Below are 20,940 nucleotides of genomic sequence, written 5' to 3' on the forward strand. Positions count from 1 at the left end.
ATAAACAGACCACCATAAATATGCCATATATCAGAACACTCTAAAAACTACAAGAATGGTGTTAAAATATCTTCAGTCTTATATATCAATAAATGTCAATGGCCTGAATTCACCTATTAAAAGGCACAGAGTAGGAAGATGGATCAGAAAACACAGCCCAACAATATGCTGTCTACAGGAAACCCACCCAACTCAACAAGACAGACACAGACTCAAAGTGAAAGGATGGAAAACTATCATACAAGCCAATGGCCCACAAAAAGGGGCAGGAACAGCTATTCTCATATCTGACACAATAGACTTTAAAATAAATAAAAATTAAAAAGATAGGATGGACACTACTTAATACTCACAGGATCAGTTAATCAAGAGGATTTAACAATTATTAACATCTATGCACCCAATTAGAAACCATCTAAATACATCAAACATCTACTGAAAGAGCTACAGCAATATATTAACAGCAACACAGTCATAGTACGGGACTCCAAGACTCCACTCTCTCAACTTGACAGATCATCCAGGCAGAAAATCAATAAAGAAATGAGGGAACTAAATGAGGAGATAGATAAACTAGAACTATTGGACATTTTCAGAGTCATTCACTGGACATTTCACAGAGCCATTTGTGTAGAATACACGTTCCTACTCAAGTCCACATGGGTCATTCTCAAGGATAGACCATATGTTAGGCCACAAAGACAGCATCAGCAAATTCAAGAGCATTGAAATCATCCCAAGTATCTTCATAGACCACAGTGGAATTAAACTAGCACTTAACAATCAACAAAAGATTAGTAATAGTCCCAAAATGTGGAAACTCAATAGTACACTACTCAAAAACTACTGAGTCAAAGAGGAAAGAAAGAAAGAAATCAAAATGTTTCGAGAGATCAATGAAAATGAAGACACAAGCTATCAAAATATTTGGGACACAGCTAAGGCAGTACTGAGAGGGAAGTTCATAACCATACAAGCACACAGTAGGAAACAAGAAAAAGCACAAATAAACAGTCTGATTGCACATCTTAAAGACCTAGAAGAAGAAGAACAAAGGGACCCTAAAGCAACCAGAAGGACAGAAATCACTAAAGTTAGGGCAGAAATCAATAACATTGAAAATAAGAAAACCATACAAAAGATCAACGAAAGTAAATGTTGGTTCTTCGAAGGAGTAAACAAAATAGACAAACCTTTAGCCAGACTCACAAAACAAAAAAGGGAGAAGACCCAAATAAATCAGATCGTAAATGAAAGAGGAGATATCACAACCGACACCGAAGAAATTCAACATATCATGTGAGGCTTCTATGAACAACTATATGCCACCAAGCTAGAGAACCTGGAAGAAATGAACAATTTCCTAGATACCTACAAACTTCCAAAATTAAGTAAAAAGCAACTAGATAACATGAACAGGCCCATTATAGCTAATAAAATTGAAACAGTTATCAAAAACCTTCCCAAAAATAAAAGTCCTGGACCAGATGGTTTTACAAATGAATTCTACAAAACCTTCAAAGAAGAACTAATATACCTCTACTTTTAAAAGTTTTCTAGAAGATTGAAGACACAGCAATACTCCCTTGCAGCATCTATGAGGCCACCATCACTTTGCTACCAAAAGCAGACAGGAACACAACCAAAAAAGAAAACTACAGACCATATTTCTGATAAACATAGATGCTAAAATACTGAACAAAATTCTAGCCAACCAGATACAGCAGTATATTAAAAAGACTGTTCATCATGACCAAGTGGAGTTTATCCCAGGGATACAAGGTTGGTTTAATATACATAAATCAATCAAAGTGACCCACCACATCCATAAAAGCAAGACCAAAAGCCCCATGGTCATATCAATAGATGGAGAGAAAGCCTTTGACAAAATACAACATCCCTTTATGATCAAAACACTACAAAAAATGGAAATAGAAAATTCTTGAAGACACTGGAGTCTATATATAGCAAACTTATAGCCAACATCATACTCAATAGTGAAAAACTGGAAGCATTTTTCCTCAGATCAGGTACTAGACAGGGATGCCCCAATCAACACAGTGTTGGAAGTTCTTGCCATAGCAATCAGGCAGGAGCAAGGCATTAAAGGGATACAGATTGGGAGAAAAGAAGTCAAACTCTCCCTATTTGCAGATGACATGATAATATACATAGAAAAACCTAAGGAATCCAGCAAGAAGCTTTTGGAAATCATCAGGCAATACAGTAAAGTGTCAGGCTACAAAATTAACATTCAAAAGTCAGTGGCATTCCTCTATGGAAACACTAAATTAGAAGAAGTTGAAATCCAGAAATCAATTCCTTTTACTATAGCAACAAAAACAATAAAATGTCTAGGAATAAACCTAAGTAAAGAAGTAAAAGACTTGTATACTGAAAATTATGAGTCACTACTCAAGGAAATTGAAAAAGACACAAAGAAGTGGAAAGATATTCCATGTTCATGGGTTGGAAGAATTAACATCATCAAAATGAATATACTACCCAGAGCCATCTACAAATTTAATGCTATCCCCATCAAGATCTCAACCACATTTTTAAGGAGAACAGAAAAAATGCTACAAATGTTTATCTGGAACCAGAAAAGACCTACAATGGCCAAAACAATCTTGAGAAGAAAGAACTGGAGGCATCACACTCCCCGATCTCAAATTATATTATAGTGCCATTGTCATCAAAACTTCTTGGTACTGGAACATGAATAGACACACTGACCAGTGGAATAGAATTGAGAGCCCAGAAGTAAGCCTCCACACCTATGGACATCTAATCTTTGACAAAGGGGCCCAGACTATTAAATGGGGAAAGCAGAGTCTCTTCATCCAATGGTGTTAGAAAAAATATGTTGAAACATACAAAAGAATGAAACTGAACCACTATATTTCACCAAATACAAAAGTAAATTCCAAGTGGATCAAGGACATGTATGTTAGACCACAAACTATCAGATACTTAGAGGAAAATATTGGCAGAACTCTTTTCCACATAAATTTTAAAGGTATCTTCAATGAAACAATTCCAATTACAAGGAAGACCTTGTAAAGCATAAACCTATGGGACTACATCAAATTAAAAAGCTTCTTCACAGCAAAAGAACCCACTAACCAAACCAAGAGGCCCCTTACCGAATGGGTGAAGATCTTTATGTGCCATACATCAGACAAGAGTCTAATAACCAAAATATATAAAGAGCTTGCCAAACTCAACCACAAGAAAACAAATAACCCCATGCATAAATGGGGAGAGGACATGGACAGAATATTCACCTTGGAAGAGATCCAAAAGGCCGAGAAACACATGAAAAAATGCTCCAAGTCTTTCATTGTCAGAGAAATGCAAATAAAGTCAACAATGGGGGAGTTGGGCAGTTGCAGAGTGGGTTAAGTGCTCATGGTGCAAAATGCAAGGACCGGAATAAGGATTCTGGTTCGAGCCCCCATCTTCCTACCTGCAGTGTAGCCACTTCACAGGCGGTGAAGCAGGTTTGCAGGTGTCTATCTTTCTCTCCCCCCTCTGTCTTCCTCTCTCCATTTCTCTCTCTGTTCTATCCAACAATGATGATATGAGCAATAGTAATAACTACAACAACAATAAAAAAATCAAGGGCAACAAAAAGGAAATAAATATTTTTTAAAAATTAAGACAACAATGAAATAACACTTCACTCCTGTGAGAATGTCATACATCAGAAAAGGTAATAGCAGCAAAGGCTGCAGAGGTTGTGGGGTCAAAGGAACCTTCTTGCACTGCTGGTGGAAATGTAAATTGGTTCAACCTCTGTGGACAGCAGTCTGGACAACTCTCAGAAGGCTAGAGATAGACCTACTCTATGATCCTGCAATTTCTCTCCTGGGGATATATCCTATGGTACCCAAAACACCCATCAAAAGAATTTGTGTATACCTATATTCATAGCAGCACAATTTGTAATAGCCAAAACCTGGAAGCAACCCAGGTGTCCAACAACAGATGAGTGGCTGAGCAAGTTGTGGTCTATATACACAATGGAATACTACTCAGCTATTAAAAATTGTGACTTCACCATTTTCAGCCGATCTTGGATGGACCTTGAAAAATTCATCTAAGGGAGTCCAGCGGTAGTGCAGCGGGTTAAGCACATGTGGTGTAAAGCGCAAGGATGGGCAGAAGGATCCTGGTTCAAGCCCCGGCTCTCCACCTGCAGGGGAGTTGCTTCATAGGTGGTGAAGCAGGTCTGCAGGTGTCTGTCTTTCTCCCTCTCTGTCTTCCCCTCCTCTCTCCATTTCCCTCTGTCCTATCTAACAACGATGACATCAGTAACAACAACAATAATGACTACAACAACAATAAAAAAAAACAAGGGCAACAAAAGGGAAAATAAATTAATTAATTAAAAAATTAAATAAAACAAAATTGGTCCCTAAGTGGTTCAAAACTATGTTATAAGGTGTTTTTTTTGGAGTGGTTTAATTTGCATGCTTTTCCAGTTAAGAGGAGAGGAGATAATAAATTACCAGACAGGCTAAATTTGGTAGTTAGTGGAACTCCCTGATGGAAAATTTCAGCCTCATGTTTTATTGCAAAGTCTTCTAAAAAATGAATTGGTGGTGCTCTGGATTTGTCTATCTACATCTTTGGGTCTTTGGACCCACCTCTTCTTTCACTTTTAGGGGGAAAAAGTAATTGTTGCAGAGGTCTCTGTAGTTGGCAGCTGCTCTTTTGTAATAAGCACTTTTCCCAAATAAAACAGTAAAAAAAAAAGTCCCCTGAAGATCCTCATTTCTGCCTACAGTGTCATTCCATTATGTGTCTGATCCCTGCCCGTTTGGGGGCTCTATATGTGAAGACTTTCTATGTGCAAAATGATGTCCTAGGTTCATAGATTTTTCTAAGAATGGCCAAGAAAGGTAGGATGGCAGCAAGATATGGTAGGTGGAAGACAAGCGTTTTTGTTAACAAAGACTCATACAACAACCTTTTCATTACATGGACTTAACCCCATAGTTAGATATTCTCTCCTATTCAGTGATTTTACTTGTAGGGGTGGAGGGAAGCACACTAGAGTCATTTATTTATTTATTTATTTATTTACCATGTACTTCTCAGCTATGGCCTGTGGTGGTGCTGGGGACTTGAACCCAGGACTTTGGAACCTCAGCCATAATTTTTTTTTTTTTTAAATAATCATTGTGCTATCTGCTGTACTCCTAGGCAGCTTTTAAAAACTATGCCGTGGTCCGGGAGGTGGCGCAGTGATAAAGCTTTGGACTCTCAAGCAGGAGGTCCTGAGTTTGATCCCCGGCAGCACGTGTGCCAGAGTGATGTCTGGTTCTTTCTCTCTCCTCCTATCTTTCTCATTAATAAATAAATAAAATACTAAAAAAAAAAAAAAAAAAAAACTATGCCAAGGTTGGGAAAGATTCTTTTGTTGGCTTGGCATTACTAATCCCTACACTTTGAAAAGTGGGCCCACACAGTCAAAAGGTCCTTTTAGGGAGTTGGGCAGTAGCGCAGCGGGTTAAGTGCATATGACGCATAAGAATCCCGGTTAGAGCCCCCAGCTCCCCACCCGCAGGGGAGTTGCTTCACAGGCAGTGAAGCAGGTCTGCAGGTGTCTCTCTTTCTCTCCCCCTCTCTGTCTTCCCCTCCTCTCTCCATTTCTCTCTGTCCTATCTAACAACGATGACATTAATAACAACAACAACAACAATAACTACAACAGCAAGGGCAACAAAAGGGAAAATAAATAAATAAATATTACAAAAATTAAAACAAAGGGTCCTTTTGTTGTAAAAGTTCAAAGCCCAGGGTTGACTTCATTCCTTCTAATGTGCATGCCTCTCTTCTCAATGACAACTGACCAGCAGGGTAGTCTCACTGATGCTTCTCCACATCCCTTCCTCTTCCCAAATAACAAGATTAGTCAACTTTGGGGAAGAGCTTTGGACACCCTTTTGTATATCTCAATCTTGAACTGTTTGTGCCTATGTGAAGCCCTGCAGCCAATGCCCTGAGCTACCCTGGCCCACCATATTTGTATCCTGTCAACCCAGCTCCTCTGTGGGTTTCTGGAGGAAAGAACCTGGCCTTGTGAGTCCACTGCAGACCACACTGACACCAAAGCCTATGTGGTAAGGCGTAAGAAGTCTAGCTACTTGAACTTGAGCTGGCACAAAGTCTCTATTTCCAGAGACTCTCCAATGCCTTTCTGGTTTTCTTTCACAGTTTCAAGAAAACTATCACTTGCTCTGGGGCTGCAAATACAGGTCATTTCATATTCCTTGCCACAAAAGGCAGCTCCCACTAGTCTTGGCAATCCCTCCACTGATTTTTTTTTTCCCTCTAAGGTGCCATGACATTAGAAATCTGTTCAAGGAAAATCTTATTTATTCATCTGTGCTTACTCATAGTTTAAGAGATTTTTTTAATTTAAAAAAACTATTGTCATCTTTTTATTTAATGAATGTTTTTCTAATAACTGAAAGTAGCCTCAGATCAATTCTAGTATAACATGTAGCAAAGAAAGACATGATTTCTGTTTTCTTGATAGCTTAATAGCTTAGAGAGGAGACAAACACTAATGAAATAATCATATGACAGATATGAAAAAGGAGTCTTCTTTGAAAGGCATACAAAGTGAATGCAACAGTAACAATATATTCTACTTAAGGAAAATAAAAAAAGAACTCTGTAAAAAAAAGATACTCGCGAGAGGTGAAGCAGGTCTACAGTCTTTCTCAACCCCTCTCTGTCTTCCCCTTCTCTTTCAATTTCTGTCCTATCCAACAACAATAACAGCAATAATAACAATAACAACTACAAGGGCAACAAAAATGGGAAAAACGGCCTCCAGGAGCAGTGGATTTATAGTGCAGGTACTGAACCCCAGCAATAACCCTGGAGGCAAAAAAAAGAGTAGTGGCTAAACATTCTTGGCATTCAAGCATTCAAGCACTTGGTAGATGGATGAATATTTCATCATCTATCTGCAATGGCCTCCCAGGCTCAATTTTGTTTGTTTGTTTATTTACTTACCATATTAAAAAACCCTAGGACTTCGCACAAGTGTGGTAACACCATTCAGTGTCCCCATCAGGCAAATTTCTCCCTCCCTCCTTTCCTTCCTGTCTTTCTTCCCTCCTTCCCTTCCTTCCCTCACTCCTTCCTTTGTTATTTTTCTTTTGTTTTCCTGTCAGGGTTATTATCACTGGGCTTCTGCACCTGCATGATTCCATTGTTCCTGACAGAGTCTCATTTTTAGATAAAAAGAAAGAGGAGAGAGAGAGAGAGAGAGAGAGAGAGACCCCACATCAGTGTTCCACTGCTTGTGAAACTTCCCCCAGTGTACATGGCCCAGGGTTCAAAACAAGGTCCTCCTGCATGGTAAAGTATCTGATTCATCAAGTAAGCAGTCTTCTGGCTCCTCCTTGGAGCAAGTGACTTTTTTTTCCCCTCCTCTTATCTTATAGAAAGAGAGACAGATACCACACCATGTTCAACTACCCATGGATCTCTCCCAGTACAATCACTAGTCCTCCCAGGTGATGCCAGGTTCAAACCCAGGGCCTTAAATTTATGCACAGCACTGCCTATGTGAACACTTAGTAGCTGAGTTTAATTTCAAACCCAGGGCACCACAAGGTTTTTCCTCTGTATCACTCAAAACCAATAGTAAAATTTAGGTCTTAAAAGTAGTGATTTAGTTCATTTTGGTGAAGCTGAGTCTAGCACATGTGAGATTTCACTGTTCCAGGGTGCTTTTTTCAAGAACCAACTATGTGGTGCTGGGCCTTGAACCTGGTATGGCAGGGCATGTACTCTACTATAAGGTAACTGTCTCTCCAACCCTGGGTTTTAATTTTGAAATTAAAAAGACCACCCCAAATGGAAAGTGCTAAATATATTAAAGAACCTTTTTTTTGTTTATTTTAATTTTATTGGTGACAATATTGATTTATAAAATTATGAGGCAGTAGGAGTATAATTCTGCACCGTTCCCACCGCCGGAGTTCTGTTTCCCTATCCTGTCCATTGGAAGCTACAGCAGTTAAAGAACTTATTTCCAATTTGCTCTGAATGTCAGGGTGATAGAAAACAGAATGTAGGTTTTTTTGTGGTTGCTTATTTGCTTTGATTTTTTAAACATTCCTCCACTCCAACCCACCCCAGTGAACTGTTTTTGTTATAACGGCAAAGTTGGTTGCAAAGAATTTTCTGGCTATCTAGCAGTTAGAATAAATCCCAGAGGGAGTCGGGCTGTAGCGCAGCGGGTTAAGAGCAGGTGGCGCAAAGCACAAGGACCAGTATAAGGATCACGGTTAAAGCCCTGGCTCCCCACCTGCAGGGGAGTCACTTCACAAGTGGTGAAGCAGGTCTGCAGGTGTCTTTCTCTCCCCCTCTCTGTCTTCCCCTCCTCTCTCCATTTCTCTCTGTCCTATCCAACAACAATAATAACAACAATAATAACTACAACAATAAAACAACAAGGGCAGCAAAAGGGAATAAACAAAATAAATATTTTTTAAAAAAGGAATAAATCCCAGAAATTATACAAAAAAAAGGACTATGTGAAAGAGGCACAGAAATACTATTCACAGAAGTGAAAAGCATTCTATTTTAAAACAGATTCTTAAAATTTTTCATATATGGTTTTCCTCTTGTTTTTAGTTGACACATACATTTTCATCTTTTATGACAGTCTTTATTTGATCTAGCCAGAACACTCAAATTAGAAAAGAGAACCCTGATACTATCTTAATGTATATTTTGTACTTAATCTTCACTTATTTGGGAAAAACCCTAATAGCAAATAAAGTAAATAATATAGCATTCTTGTATATTTAAGAGAGATAAATCACACACACACAAACACACACACGAAGAATTTTACTAAACAAATTAAGAATTGCAAAAAAGAAGAAATCTGTATGATAGGTTACTTAAATATTTTCAATTAAGTCCCCATCAAAGTCAATGATTAGATAAACAATTTTGAGCGGAAAAATGTTGATTATCAGATGAGAAAGATTACATTGACAGTGGTAACTAGAAACCCCTGAATCAAAGTTAAAAGTAGCACCACTGACAATTTTCAGAAATGCTATGGTTATAGTTTTTATTATTTTATGTGGGGGGTGCTCAAAATAGTTTATAGTACAGTTGCTGACACAGACTATGACTATAATTTCTCTGATAATTTTTCTTAATTTACTTTTCCTGAGAAAACACTGTTTTGCAAGACTGGTATTGTCACAGGGGGCCAGAGCACCTCACTCACCACTGAAGTGCCATCTCCCTTCACCATAGGGCACTGGTCCCCCAACTTTTTGTTTATAATTTAAGTGATTTATTTTTTATCAACTATTATATAACTTAGGTTCATTATAAAAGAAAATGGACTATCCCAAAATACCATTGTTAATTATTTATTACACATTGCAGTTTTCTTAAAAAGCTTTTTTTTCTTCTTCTTTTCTTTGTCTCCAGGGTTATTGCTGGGGCTTGGTGCCTGCACTACAAATCCACTGCTCCTGGAGGCCTTTTTTTTTTTTCTTTCCCATTTTGTTACCCTTGTTGTTGCTGTTATTATTGTTGTTGTTATTGCTGTTGTCGTTGCTGGATAGGACAGAGAGAAACTGAGAGAGGAAGGAAGACAGAGAAGGAGAGGGAAAGATAGACACCTGCAGACCTGCTTCACCGATTGTGAAGCTACTCCCCTGCAGGTGGGGAGCGGGGTGTTGGAACCTGGATCCTTATGCCAGTCCTTGTGTTTTGCGCCGTGTGTGCTTAACCCGCTGCACTATTGCACTGCTGTTTTATTTACTTATATTTAACTTTTTAAAAATGTAACCTTGGTTCATAAGACTATAAATGTGTTAGAAGTATAATTTCACTCCCACCACTAAAGTACCAACATTAATCTACTAAAGTCCATTGGACCCTATATGCTCTTGTAGCCTGGGCTTCTTTCTCCCCCTACTAGTCTGCTCTGATAACCACAGTTTTTCAGACTCAGTTCACAAACTTGTCTTCAATGGACTTTGCTAGTTTCCCTTGCTTTGTTTCCTTATCCACTAGTATGAGGTCTTTTTGTACTTTAATTTATCTAAGTCCCCTTCATATGGGAAAGTTGGTTTAGAGGTAATACATTCCTTTAGCTACTATTTATCTGAAAAAGCTCTTCAAACTGGTGTTTTAAAAGAAATCGTAAACAAAACTTCAAATGTGTCTTGTTAAAAAACTGTCTTGGCAGGCGGTAGCGCAGCGGGCTAGCACACATGGTGGGATGCATTGGATCGACCTTCTTGTGGTGCATCCTGTGAGTACCCATTCATTGGGGAAACTGATGATCCTTCCTAGCCAACTGAATCCACATGGATCCCAGTCACTTTCAAAGCCAGCAACAAGCAGCTCCTGACAGCTTTCAGCCTGACCTGTTGACTGGCTACGGAAGAAGGGCAAACGCTAGAAGAAGAAGCACACGTGGTGCGAAGTGCAAGGACCAGCGAAAGGATCCCAGTTCGAACCCCCCCCTCCCACCTGCAGGGGAGTCGCTTCACGGGTGGTAAAGCAGGTCTGCAGGTGTCTTATCTTTCTCTCCCCCACTCTATCTTCCCTTTCTCTCTCCATTTCTCTGTCCTATCTAACAACGACAACAACAACAATAATAATTACAACAACAATGAAAAACAAGGGAAACAAAAGGGAAAATAAATTTTAAAAACTCTCTTGGATACAATCAGATTTTTTGAGACATTAAATGCTTTAAATACAGCTTAGAAAATATAAGGGCCCCACCTGCAGGGAAATCACTTCACAGGGGGTGAAGCAGGTCTGCAGGTGTCTATCTTTCTCTCTACCTCTCTGTCTTCCCATCCTCTCTCCATTTCTCTCTGTCCTATCTAACAACGACAACATCAATAACAACAATAATAACTAAAACAACAATAAAAAACAACAAGGGCAACAAAAGGGAAAATAAATAAATAAAATATTTTTAAAAAGGAACTATAAGGCATTGCTTACTTTGAGCTTGGAGTGAGGGAAAAGAGACAGGCTAGTCAAAAAGTAACTCAAGGACATGGTGATCCAAAGGAATGTTTGGAAAGATGTACCTCAAAAAGTGTGGACAGGCAATTTTCAGTTTGGGGGTACAGTTTCTTTTTTCTATCTGAAATTTAATTTAGCAGTATTTTATCATTAAAAATAATACGTCGGACTTTTGTAGCTAGTAAAAATAATATGTTAAAATTTGACTGCTGGTATCTGAAAATATAAGGTGTTTTTTTTTTTTGTTTGTTTTGTTTTTTACCGGAGCACTGTTTAGCTCTGGATTAGCTCTGTTGCTGGGGACTGAACTAAGAACTCAGAGCTTCATGCATGAAAGTCATTTGTATAATCATTATGTTGTCTCACCAGCCCTAAAAATGTAAGTTCTAAAAATATTTTTAAGTTTTCTTATTAGTGATTTATTGAATTACAAAATTATAACAGGGGTATAATTCCACACCATTCCTACCACTAGAGTTCTGCGTCTCCATTCCCTCAGCTGGAAACTGTATTAGTTCTTCCAAGATCACAGATATGGGTTGACTACTATTTCCATAACTATTTATCTATATTTATATATATTTGCCCATTTTTCTATATTCCTGCCATCTCTTCCTTTCTAAGTTACATCTACTGCTTATAAGTGTCCCCCCCTTTTTTTCTTTTTTCTTTTTTTCTCTTCTCTCTGGATCATGATGGAGTTGGAGTTCAGAGCTTTCTGGTCATCTTCTCCAAATACTCTAAAAATATATTTTTTAAAGTTTGTGGGCTAGAGAGATAGCATAATGGTTATGCAAAAGACTCTCATGGTCCTAGGTTCAAGGTTCAGTCCTACATACCACTCACTATAAGTCAGAGCTAAGCACTGTTCCCATCTGTCTGTCTGTCTTATTAAAATAAAATGAATAAAATATGTTTTAAATTTTTTATAAAACATCACAGCATTTTATTTAAACTACCCAGTTTTTTTTTTTAAGTTCTCACCCAAACTTTACCAACTACATGTGAAAGACAACAATATTTTTCTCTAATTCACTAACATGAAGTGTTTGGAGCATATAGATAAATGTTTAGTTCTAAGGATGAATTACAATTGTATAACTATGCTACTTTGATTGGGTGATGAATAATAATTTCTAAACTTATTGTTTGACAAACCCTACTCTTTATTTTTAAACTATAAGTTCATTCCTGAAAACTTCTCATTGGCTTAACAAACATCTGAGGGTAACATCATAATCAAAATTCTCCTTACCTGATGTTGCACACTAGAATTTGTTGGACTTTTCAAAGTAGCTGCCTCGCATTCCTCAGCTGTGAGGGGAAAAAGATGCATGATTTGGTAAAGAATACACAATATCAGTATCACATGCTGCCTTGATGTCTGGTAAAATCAAGAGGAACCCCCAATGAGCTCAGTGCTAGCTCACTATATTACCACAGAGAAGGACCCTGGATCCACAATACTCCATGTTGAGGGGATAAGGCCCAGACTCTAGGGGAGTAAACTGATGTTACTGGATGTAGCCCCAGAAGGCTGACTGGCATTCCATGGAAGGAGAAATATTTGCCTACAAAGTAGGCCACCACCCTCTCAAGAAAGTCTATACCATGCATCCATGACACAGAGACACAGGCTGAAAACTATGGCACACACAGCTTGAAATCCCATGTACTCTGAGGGAAGTTGGGCAGAGAGAGGAGCAAAGAAGACAAAAACTTATGTTGCAAAACAGGGTGATGAGAAAGATTGGCTTTACAAATATTTAATTTTATTTTATTGGATAGAGACAGAGAGAAATCGAGAGGGGAGAGGTATAAAGAGAGACATCTGCAGTACTACTTCACGAATAATGAAGCTTCCTCACTGCAGGTGGGAACCAGTGCCTTGAACCTAGGTCCTTGTGCATGGTAATATGTGTGCAGAGCAAAGTTTGGCTTCTGTCCATAGACAGAAGGTGTGGGTTCCTTTTCCTAGGTTATTAGACACTTCGGTTACCTGGGAAATCCCTTCAGAACAACTGGACCATGTTCAAAGTCCAGTCTTCTCCTGCTGCTGGACTTTCCTGTTGCCTCTGTCCAGTGGCAGTAAAGATCCTCGAAAGTTATGGAGGATGAGAGGGGACCCCAGGCCATCCCAGCAGCACTGGAAGGGATCCACCCAAATATGGAACACGTCATGGTTAAACTACATGAAAGCAACTGTCACCATAAAGCAGACCCCTAACTTATACGCCACTACTGTAAAGCTCTCTAGATGAAGAAATTTGAAAATATGCATAGAATGCAGAGGATTCTATCTCCATTCTCAATCAAACCACCTTTGCTCACGAAGAACAAGGCAACAGGAATAAAAGCAAGACAGAAAGAAAATATTAACACAGAAGAAGAAACAATGAGAAAAAAAAAAAAGGAAAAAAACTGAACAGAGATCTACAATTTGACCCAACTGAAAATTCAAAATTGTGGTCTCCAGGGTGGTGCTTTGGACTTAGGAGCATGAGATGCTGAGTTTGATCCTTGGAATCACATGTGCCCTATCAATGCTCTAGTTCTCTTTCTTGTTCCTTGTTTCTCGTGTTAATAAATGTCTTATTTTTTTTTTAAAGAAAATTCAAAATCTACTGAAATAAATAAAGAAAAAAGAATACACAATATCAGTATCAAATGCTGATACTGTGTAACAACATTTAAGGAAAGTGTTGTAGCCCTTGTGCCCTCCAACATAGAGTCTGAATTAATTTTAACATGACTGTTGAAATGTGTAAGCTGGGAAACTTCCAGGGACTTAGTCTCAGGACTCAGATTAGCTATATCTGGGGCTGTCATTGAATTTAAACATGGTATCCCCATAATATCTTACAGGAGTCCCTAAATATAAAAATAGGACACAAATCTAAGTGTACCAGCCTGATCAGACATACTGTTTGTCTTGCCTAATTGTCCCAAGCTCACAGAGTGGACAGTCCTAGAGTACCTCATGGGCATTCTCCCCCACTCCCTCCATTAATACTAAATAAATAATTAAGAGTTAGTAAATGACTAGACAAAGCCAAACACTATATGACCCAGTTAAAATAATGAATGTGGTCCAATGTAAATTAATCAAGGCCTTCGAAGCCTGAAGTTTATTATGAGACTTGATCCTTATAAGCCATTATTAAATCACTACTAAAAAACCAGAAGAACCGAGAGAGAGAGAGAGAGAGAGAGAGAGAGCTAGTTCTTGGTGAGGGGTGGTTTTCAACACTGCTTTTCTATTTGATTTTTTAAGCCTAAAAGAAAATAAGTGGTGCCTTGTGCTATGTTACTGCAACTTCAGTGCTGTACTTCCATCTGTCAAGACCCTACCCAAAGCCCAATATTACTGCAGTTATTGACTCCTTCCAACCAGAAGTATTCAATATCATCCATTTGGCTGGCATGTTCCATTCAGTAATTATTTCAAGAGCTCCCAAATGCCCTTGTTTTCCTCTTCAAAGGGACACCATGCATCATCTCCAAGTTACCCATGGAAGACTTAGCATCCTTGTTACAGCACACAATCATTACAGACAACCAGGGAGCACTATGCCCTCTTGGTACTGAAATTAGCCTACCTCCCACAGACCCCAGTAGTTCACTGTCTTCCAACTACAATCCCGATTGGACCGTTGTGAGTTCTCTTCCCCTGGCTACCAGCAAACATGACTCATAAACATGTCCAGCTCATCTGCTCTGTGTTAGGTGGTATAATTTTATTTTTTGAAGATTCAGGAAAAGTCACAGCTCCTGAGCCAACTTTTTTCATTCAGATAGAGACAGAGAGAGGGAAAGACACCACAGTACCAGAACCTCTCCCAGTATTTTATTACTCCCCTGTGGTACGGGGCTTGAACCTGGGTGGGCCTTGTGCGTAGGTAGGCATACACTCTATTGTGTGAGCTACCTCATGAATTTAACTATTTCTTTAACTCTGGGATGAATAAACTGGAGCAAATTCTCTGATTACATCAAATTCCAATGAGTTCATTCATTTGCCTGACATTTTACTAAGCTTCTCAGCAGAGAAGCTTAGAGCAGAGAGTGGGGTTAGATTTATCATGATGCCCATCATTCTCAAAGTCAAAGTGAAACCATTTCAGTTCTATTACTAAAGTGGGGCTTGCCAATGGAAGTCACTCTGGCAGCACACATACTATTGCTGGAATGTACAGGGAAAATTATCCCTTCCCCCTGTCTCAAGGATGACACACAAATACATAAAATGTTCCACATATGCAATATTGTGGTCAGAACTTAGGCATCATGTTGAGTGAGATAAACCAGAAAGAGAAAAACCGACACCAAATGACCTCATTTACAGGTGGAACTTAAGAACAAAGAGCAGTAAGAGAAAACATAAGGTGAAACTTGGACTAGGTGTAGCGTATTGCACCAAAGCAATGGGCTCCGGGAAAGGAGTGGAGGATGAAGGGACATTGAGGTCCTGTTGTGTTTGCCAGACACCAATCAAGGGTAGATGATAGGTTGTGCCTATATATTAAAGACTACACTGTAAACCACTCATTCCCCAACAAAATTAATTTAAAAAAAGAAGAAAGATAAATAATACATATAATCAATGTGTACCTCCTCTCTAAATTAATTGTTATGAGGGAACTTCTATCCTTGGTCTGGTATAAATCACAGCTTCTGTGGTAATTACACAGCTCCTCAGTTTATGGCAGGGATTATACAAAGTGTTAAAAACTGATTATGTTCCGTCAGATTTTAATCTCAGCCACAGAATTCAATACTACTCTCTAACCTTGAAAGTTGATAGAAATCTGGTAAATTACTAAAGAAATGTTTACTGCTATGTAAGTCCATAAGAATTATAAAGCCTTAAACAATTTATTTTTTTTAATAATTTTTTTTAATAGAGAGAGAGACACCTGCAGTACTGCTTCACTACTTGCAATTTTCCCCCTACAGGTGGGGACTGGGGGCTTGAACTTTGGTCCTTGTGCATTATAACCTGTGCGCTCAACTAGGTGCGCCATCACCTGCCCCTAGCCTTAAACAATTTACGCAGAGTTTTAAAGCTAACAGAGGTTGTTCAATTCATTTACTTACTTTAGTTTTTTGTTTGTTTTTACCAGAGTTTGTTTTTACTCAGCTCTGGTTTATGGTTGTGCATGGGATAGAATCTGGGACTTTGGAGCCTTAGCCAAGAGAGTCTCTTTGCATAACCATTATGCTATTTACCCTCATTCCATCTATTTTCTTTGTAGCCTTGTTCACATTTACTCACCTACTATATGCTGGGTTGCTAGATTTGTTCAAATAAGAAATTATAGTCATTGCTTCCTACACAATTCTGACTAAAGAATTTTTTTTTCTTGTCTTTGGCTATGTGTTAGTGTAAATATATGTATTAATATCTAGCATGTCTAACTTAATATACGTAGAGACTATGACTTAACTAATATTTATTAATACTTGCTAGCAGTACCAGAGAAACTTTTTAATTTTATGGGAGTGATTTATTTTGATTAAAGTTTTGTTAAAAACTCAAATTCTAAGAGAAACCCAACTGTATAGTGACTGTAGTGCCAGGTTGCTAAGCAATAATCTTTTTCTTTCAAAACAGGAAATCATGTTCAAGGGAGACAAAAACAAAATCTTTCCACAGACAGAAACATGACATTACAGGACAGAGTTACTTTCCTTCTCTGTCTAAAAACAGTTGCACTTTGGATAGTCTTGAGCACTGATTTTTCACAATTCTTTTTCCCTATTTTACTCTAACTCCATCTGACGTTCCAGTGTGATAGGCACTATTTCAGACTCATTTCACTGAATTTTGGAAAGTGCTTGGGCACCTTGGGAGATAGGGGCCAACATGATCCTCCTTATTCTACAGAGAGGAAAGTAAACAGAGACATAGAGTCACTTGCTGAGGGCAGGTGGTTTGGCTGCAGCTTGGTTCTCTCTTATTTGTCTCATGGTGTGATCACAGAAAATTCTAGAAGCTTCCTATGCAAGTTCTCAAAGTACTACTCAGATATATGTTAAGATGAAGATTCCTGGGCCTGGACCTGAACCCAGGCCTACTGCATCATAATTTGGGGGCAGCAGGACCCAGGATTTGCATTTTAAACAAACTCACCAGATGATTCTTCACTGCCTGCTGTCATCTTAAAAAAAAAAAAATCACTTCCCTTCTGTCCCCAGTGGGATGCCTTGCACTTTTCACCTTCTTGCTGGACTAGAGAATTACTGATTGGGAGATTCAGGATCCTTGAAAGTCATTCACAAGGTGGGGCAATAGAGACACCTCCTCTAGTATAACCAGGATTTAGACTCAAATCTGGCCGTTAGCTTCTTTCGCCTATACCACTGCCATGCCTAGGACATGCTTAGGTGACAAGAGGAATGAAACTCCAGTGGCGGAGAGCAGACAAAAAAAAAAGAGACCTGAGGGCTCGAAGTGGAAAGGAGACTTGGCAGAACCCCAGACATAACCACAGGGTGGCTGTGGCAGGGGAGGGTCCACATTCTCCCTTTGATACCCACTTAGTGAGAGGATTGCTGAGGAAACCCACATAGACACATGCTGGCAAGTTCTACCTCACCAGGAAGCTGGGGGCCCCTACTACCTCTGAAACTGGTCATATCTGATTGTCTTCACCCCCTCCCCCTTTGACAAGGTAAGTGATCCTGGGTGGCCATTAGCAGCTTGGTTTCCAATGTAGATATAGTCTTGCAGAAAGTCCTATAATAGGGACAGGCTATAGTTTTAAAACATTAGCTTATGGGACACAAAAGATAGCTCTTTTTGCTTTGAAGCCAACAAACTTGCCTTTCCTCAGGAACAGAACTCATTTTCCTGAGGTTTGGTTAGACTTGACTCCATATTCTCCCCCTCCCCCTCCACATCAAGGCTCAGGCCTGCTTAAAGTTCTTGATCCTCCTGATGACAGTGGACACAGAGAATGGTACAGGACCTAACTACTCATGTCACAATTGTCCCTAAAATTGTGCTTTCAACACTAGGGAAACGTCTCTTTCTCTACCATCTTGAGTAGCCCCAAGGGTGATCATCTTTCTCAACATTTATGGAGAGCTCTCTGAAAATAAGGAGATGCCACAGAAAAGAGAATCACATGAGAGTTGAGAGACAGAGAGATGGAGCCTAAGAGAATCATTGTTAATACTTGGATATAGCAGTGCCATGAAACTCTGAATCAAGTGCCTCCCCTCTTTTGAAAGTAATCTAAGCTATATTTTCCTTAGTTGCAACCAAGAATCCTAACATAAGGGGCTGGCTGGTGGCGCACCTGGTTGAGCGCACACGCTACAATGCACAAAAACTCAGGTTTGAGCCCCTGGTCCCCACCTACAGGGGGAAAGCTTTGTGAGGAGTAAAGCAGTGTTGCGGGTGTCTCCCTGTCTCACTCCCTCTCTATCACCCTTTCCCTCTTGATTTCTGGCTATCTCTTTCCAACAAATAAATCAATATTTAAAAAGAAGTATTGATTGGCAAGAGGATCCAAACATACTCATTTTACACATGTGAAAAATACCACGGGAACTTAGCTCAGAATTTGATATAAAACATTCATTAGATTGTAATAAGAAAAGTTATACCTGAGATAACCATCAACAAGTCATGGACTGAGTTATCAGTATGTTCATTTTTTGGAATTTAAAATAACAAACATTACTTTGACTAGTGCTTTGTTCACAATATTAAAATGACCACGAGTTCAAGTAGTTATATTAATTGTACCTACCTTTAGGGAGTCCTGTATCTTGAATGGGGTATTTGTCTGACTGTAGAAATGAAGAAAAAGAGGAGAGTCATTGTAAAATGCCATAGCCAATTATAAGATCAAAGTGAAAAGAAGGCTTTGTCTTGAAAAATTCATGGTTTTTATTTAAAGCCTTGAAAGTGTCTTTGCCTTGAACTTATCAATACACCTTAATCCATCATCTGATTATTATTATTATTTTTTTGCTCAAGTTATAAAAGTGAGATCAAGGTTGATAGGAAGCTAATTTTGGATCATGAAATATAACAAACCTCCCAATTGCCTTAGCTCTGACCACTAAACCACACTCCATCTCTGCTCTGCACAGCTGTTTTCCTTATCTATTTCTCTTTATTTAGTTAGTTACTTTTATTTTATTATCTTTATTTATTTATTGGATAGAAACAGCCAGAACTTGAGAGGGAAAGGGGGAGGTAGAGATGGGAGAGAGACAGAGAGACACCTGCAATACTGCTTCACCACTTGCAAACCTTTCCCTCTGCAGGTGGGGACTGGGGGCTCGAACCAGCGTCCTTGTGCATTACGAAATGTGTGCTCAACCAGATGCGCCACCACCTGGCCTCCCTTATCTATTTCTTATAGTCTGAAACTAAGGAACATTTGCTTTCATGAGTTGTGGGACAGCCACATTTCTTCTTACCATTTCTAGGACATTCATTTTGGTTCAACAAGCATGTGTTCTAAGCAGTGCTCATTATTGAATAACTCTGTCCTGGGTTAACCAGCACAGGATCAAAATCCTATTGATTGCACAAAGATGTACGAATCAATTACTCATTATGCACAACTATTCATGGCTCCTTAGTGTACTGCTAAGGAAAAGTACTGTTCCAGGGTATTCAGAATAGCAAAAATGCTCAACAATTGCATATTTCTTTGCTGATGCCTTCAAGCACAGTTCTAGAAACTTCTACTTCAGACCAAACAATATACTCAGTATCTGAAGACTGACACGAGAGGAGTGTGAATGTGTTCCTTGTCTTTCCCCCAGCCACTGCTTAGTTCCTACACTTGACGTCCTCATCTGTTCCTTCTAGTCCACTGTCCCACAGTCCCAACAAAGCTGTCTGTCCCTCCCAACCTGACTGTAGAGCTCAGCTGTCCCTTCGTTTGACAGCAGATACAATGAAGCAATGTGGAACCAAAGATTTTGTTTTAAACTTCTTTCCTTGAAGTTTCTTTGCAATTGAGAAGGAAAGTTTCAGAAACTCTAGAAGCTTCCAACCCCCTCTCACCAAAGAAATTAATCACAGAGAATTTAAAAGTCAGTTTTCCCTTAGACTAAATGCTGTTTGATACTCTATTCACAAGCACAGAAAACATACCTGTACTAGTACACTCTTCAGGCTCTTTAAAAAAAAAAGCTTTTTTTTTTATTTATAAAAAAGGAAGCACTGGGGGTCGGGCGGTGGCGCAGTGGGTTAAGCGCATGTGGCGCAAAGCGCAGGGACCGGCGTAAGGATCCTGGTTCGAGCCCCCGGCTCCCCACCTGCAGGGGAGTCGCTTCACGGGCGGTGAAGCAGGTCTGCAGGTGTCTATCTTTCTCTCCCCTTCTCTGTCTTCCCCTCCTCTCTCCATTTCTCTCTGTCCTATCCAACAACGAATTGCGTCAACAAGGGCAATAATAATAACCACAACGAAGCTACAACAAGGACAACAAAAGGGGGGGAAAAATGGCCTCCAGGAGTGGTGGATTCATGGTGCAGGCACCGAGCCCAGCAATAACCCTGGAGGAGGAAAAAAAAAAAACCATACGATAAGAGGGGTACAACTCTACACAGTTCCCATCACCAGCTCTCTGTATCCCATCCCCTCCTTTGATAGCTTTCCTATTCTTTAACCCTCTGGGAGTATGGACCCAAGGTCATTGTGGGGTGCAGAAGATGGGAGGTCTGGCTTCTGTAATTGCTTCCCCGATGAACGATGAACGTGGGCGTTGACAGGTCAATCCATAGTCCTAGCCGGCCTCTCTCTCTTTCCCTAGTAGGGTGGGGCTCTGGGGACACATTTAAAGTACTAGTAGGGTGGGAGCTCCAGGACACATTTAAAGTACTTATTTACTATATCTATGGCCTTGGGAAAACTATGGCAG

The 20,940-nt window shown here is 39.4% G+C and overlaps 1 protein-coding gene across 3 annotated transcripts in view; it reads right to left on the reverse strand.

The window, feature by feature from the left end:
* EDARADD (EDAR associated via death domain) overlaps positions 1–20,940 on the reverse strand; it is an 82,693-nt gene that overhangs the window by 48,614 nt on the left and 13,139 nt on the right. For 2 of the 3 annotated variants that reach the window (XM_016190306.2, XM_060191950.1), the window contains exons 3-4: positions 18,810–18,849; positions 12,305–12,363 (exon numbers count right to left, since the gene is read on the reverse strand). In XM_016190306.2, the coding sequence (XP_016045792.1) occupies positions 12,305–12,363; positions 18,810–18,849 (99 nt within the window). The remainder of the gene's footprint in view (positions 1–12,304; positions 12,364–18,809; positions 18,850–20,940) is intronic. The other variant, XM_060191949.1, reaches the window with a different exon arrangement.

The sequence above is a fragment of the Erinaceus europaeus genome, chromosome 6 (genome assembly GCF_950295315.1).
Source record: "Erinaceus europaeus chromosome 6, mEriEur2.1, whole genome shotgun sequence".
Taxonomy (NCBI): Eukaryota; Metazoa; Chordata; class Mammalia; order Eulipotyphla; family Erinaceidae; genus Erinaceus; species Erinaceus europaeus.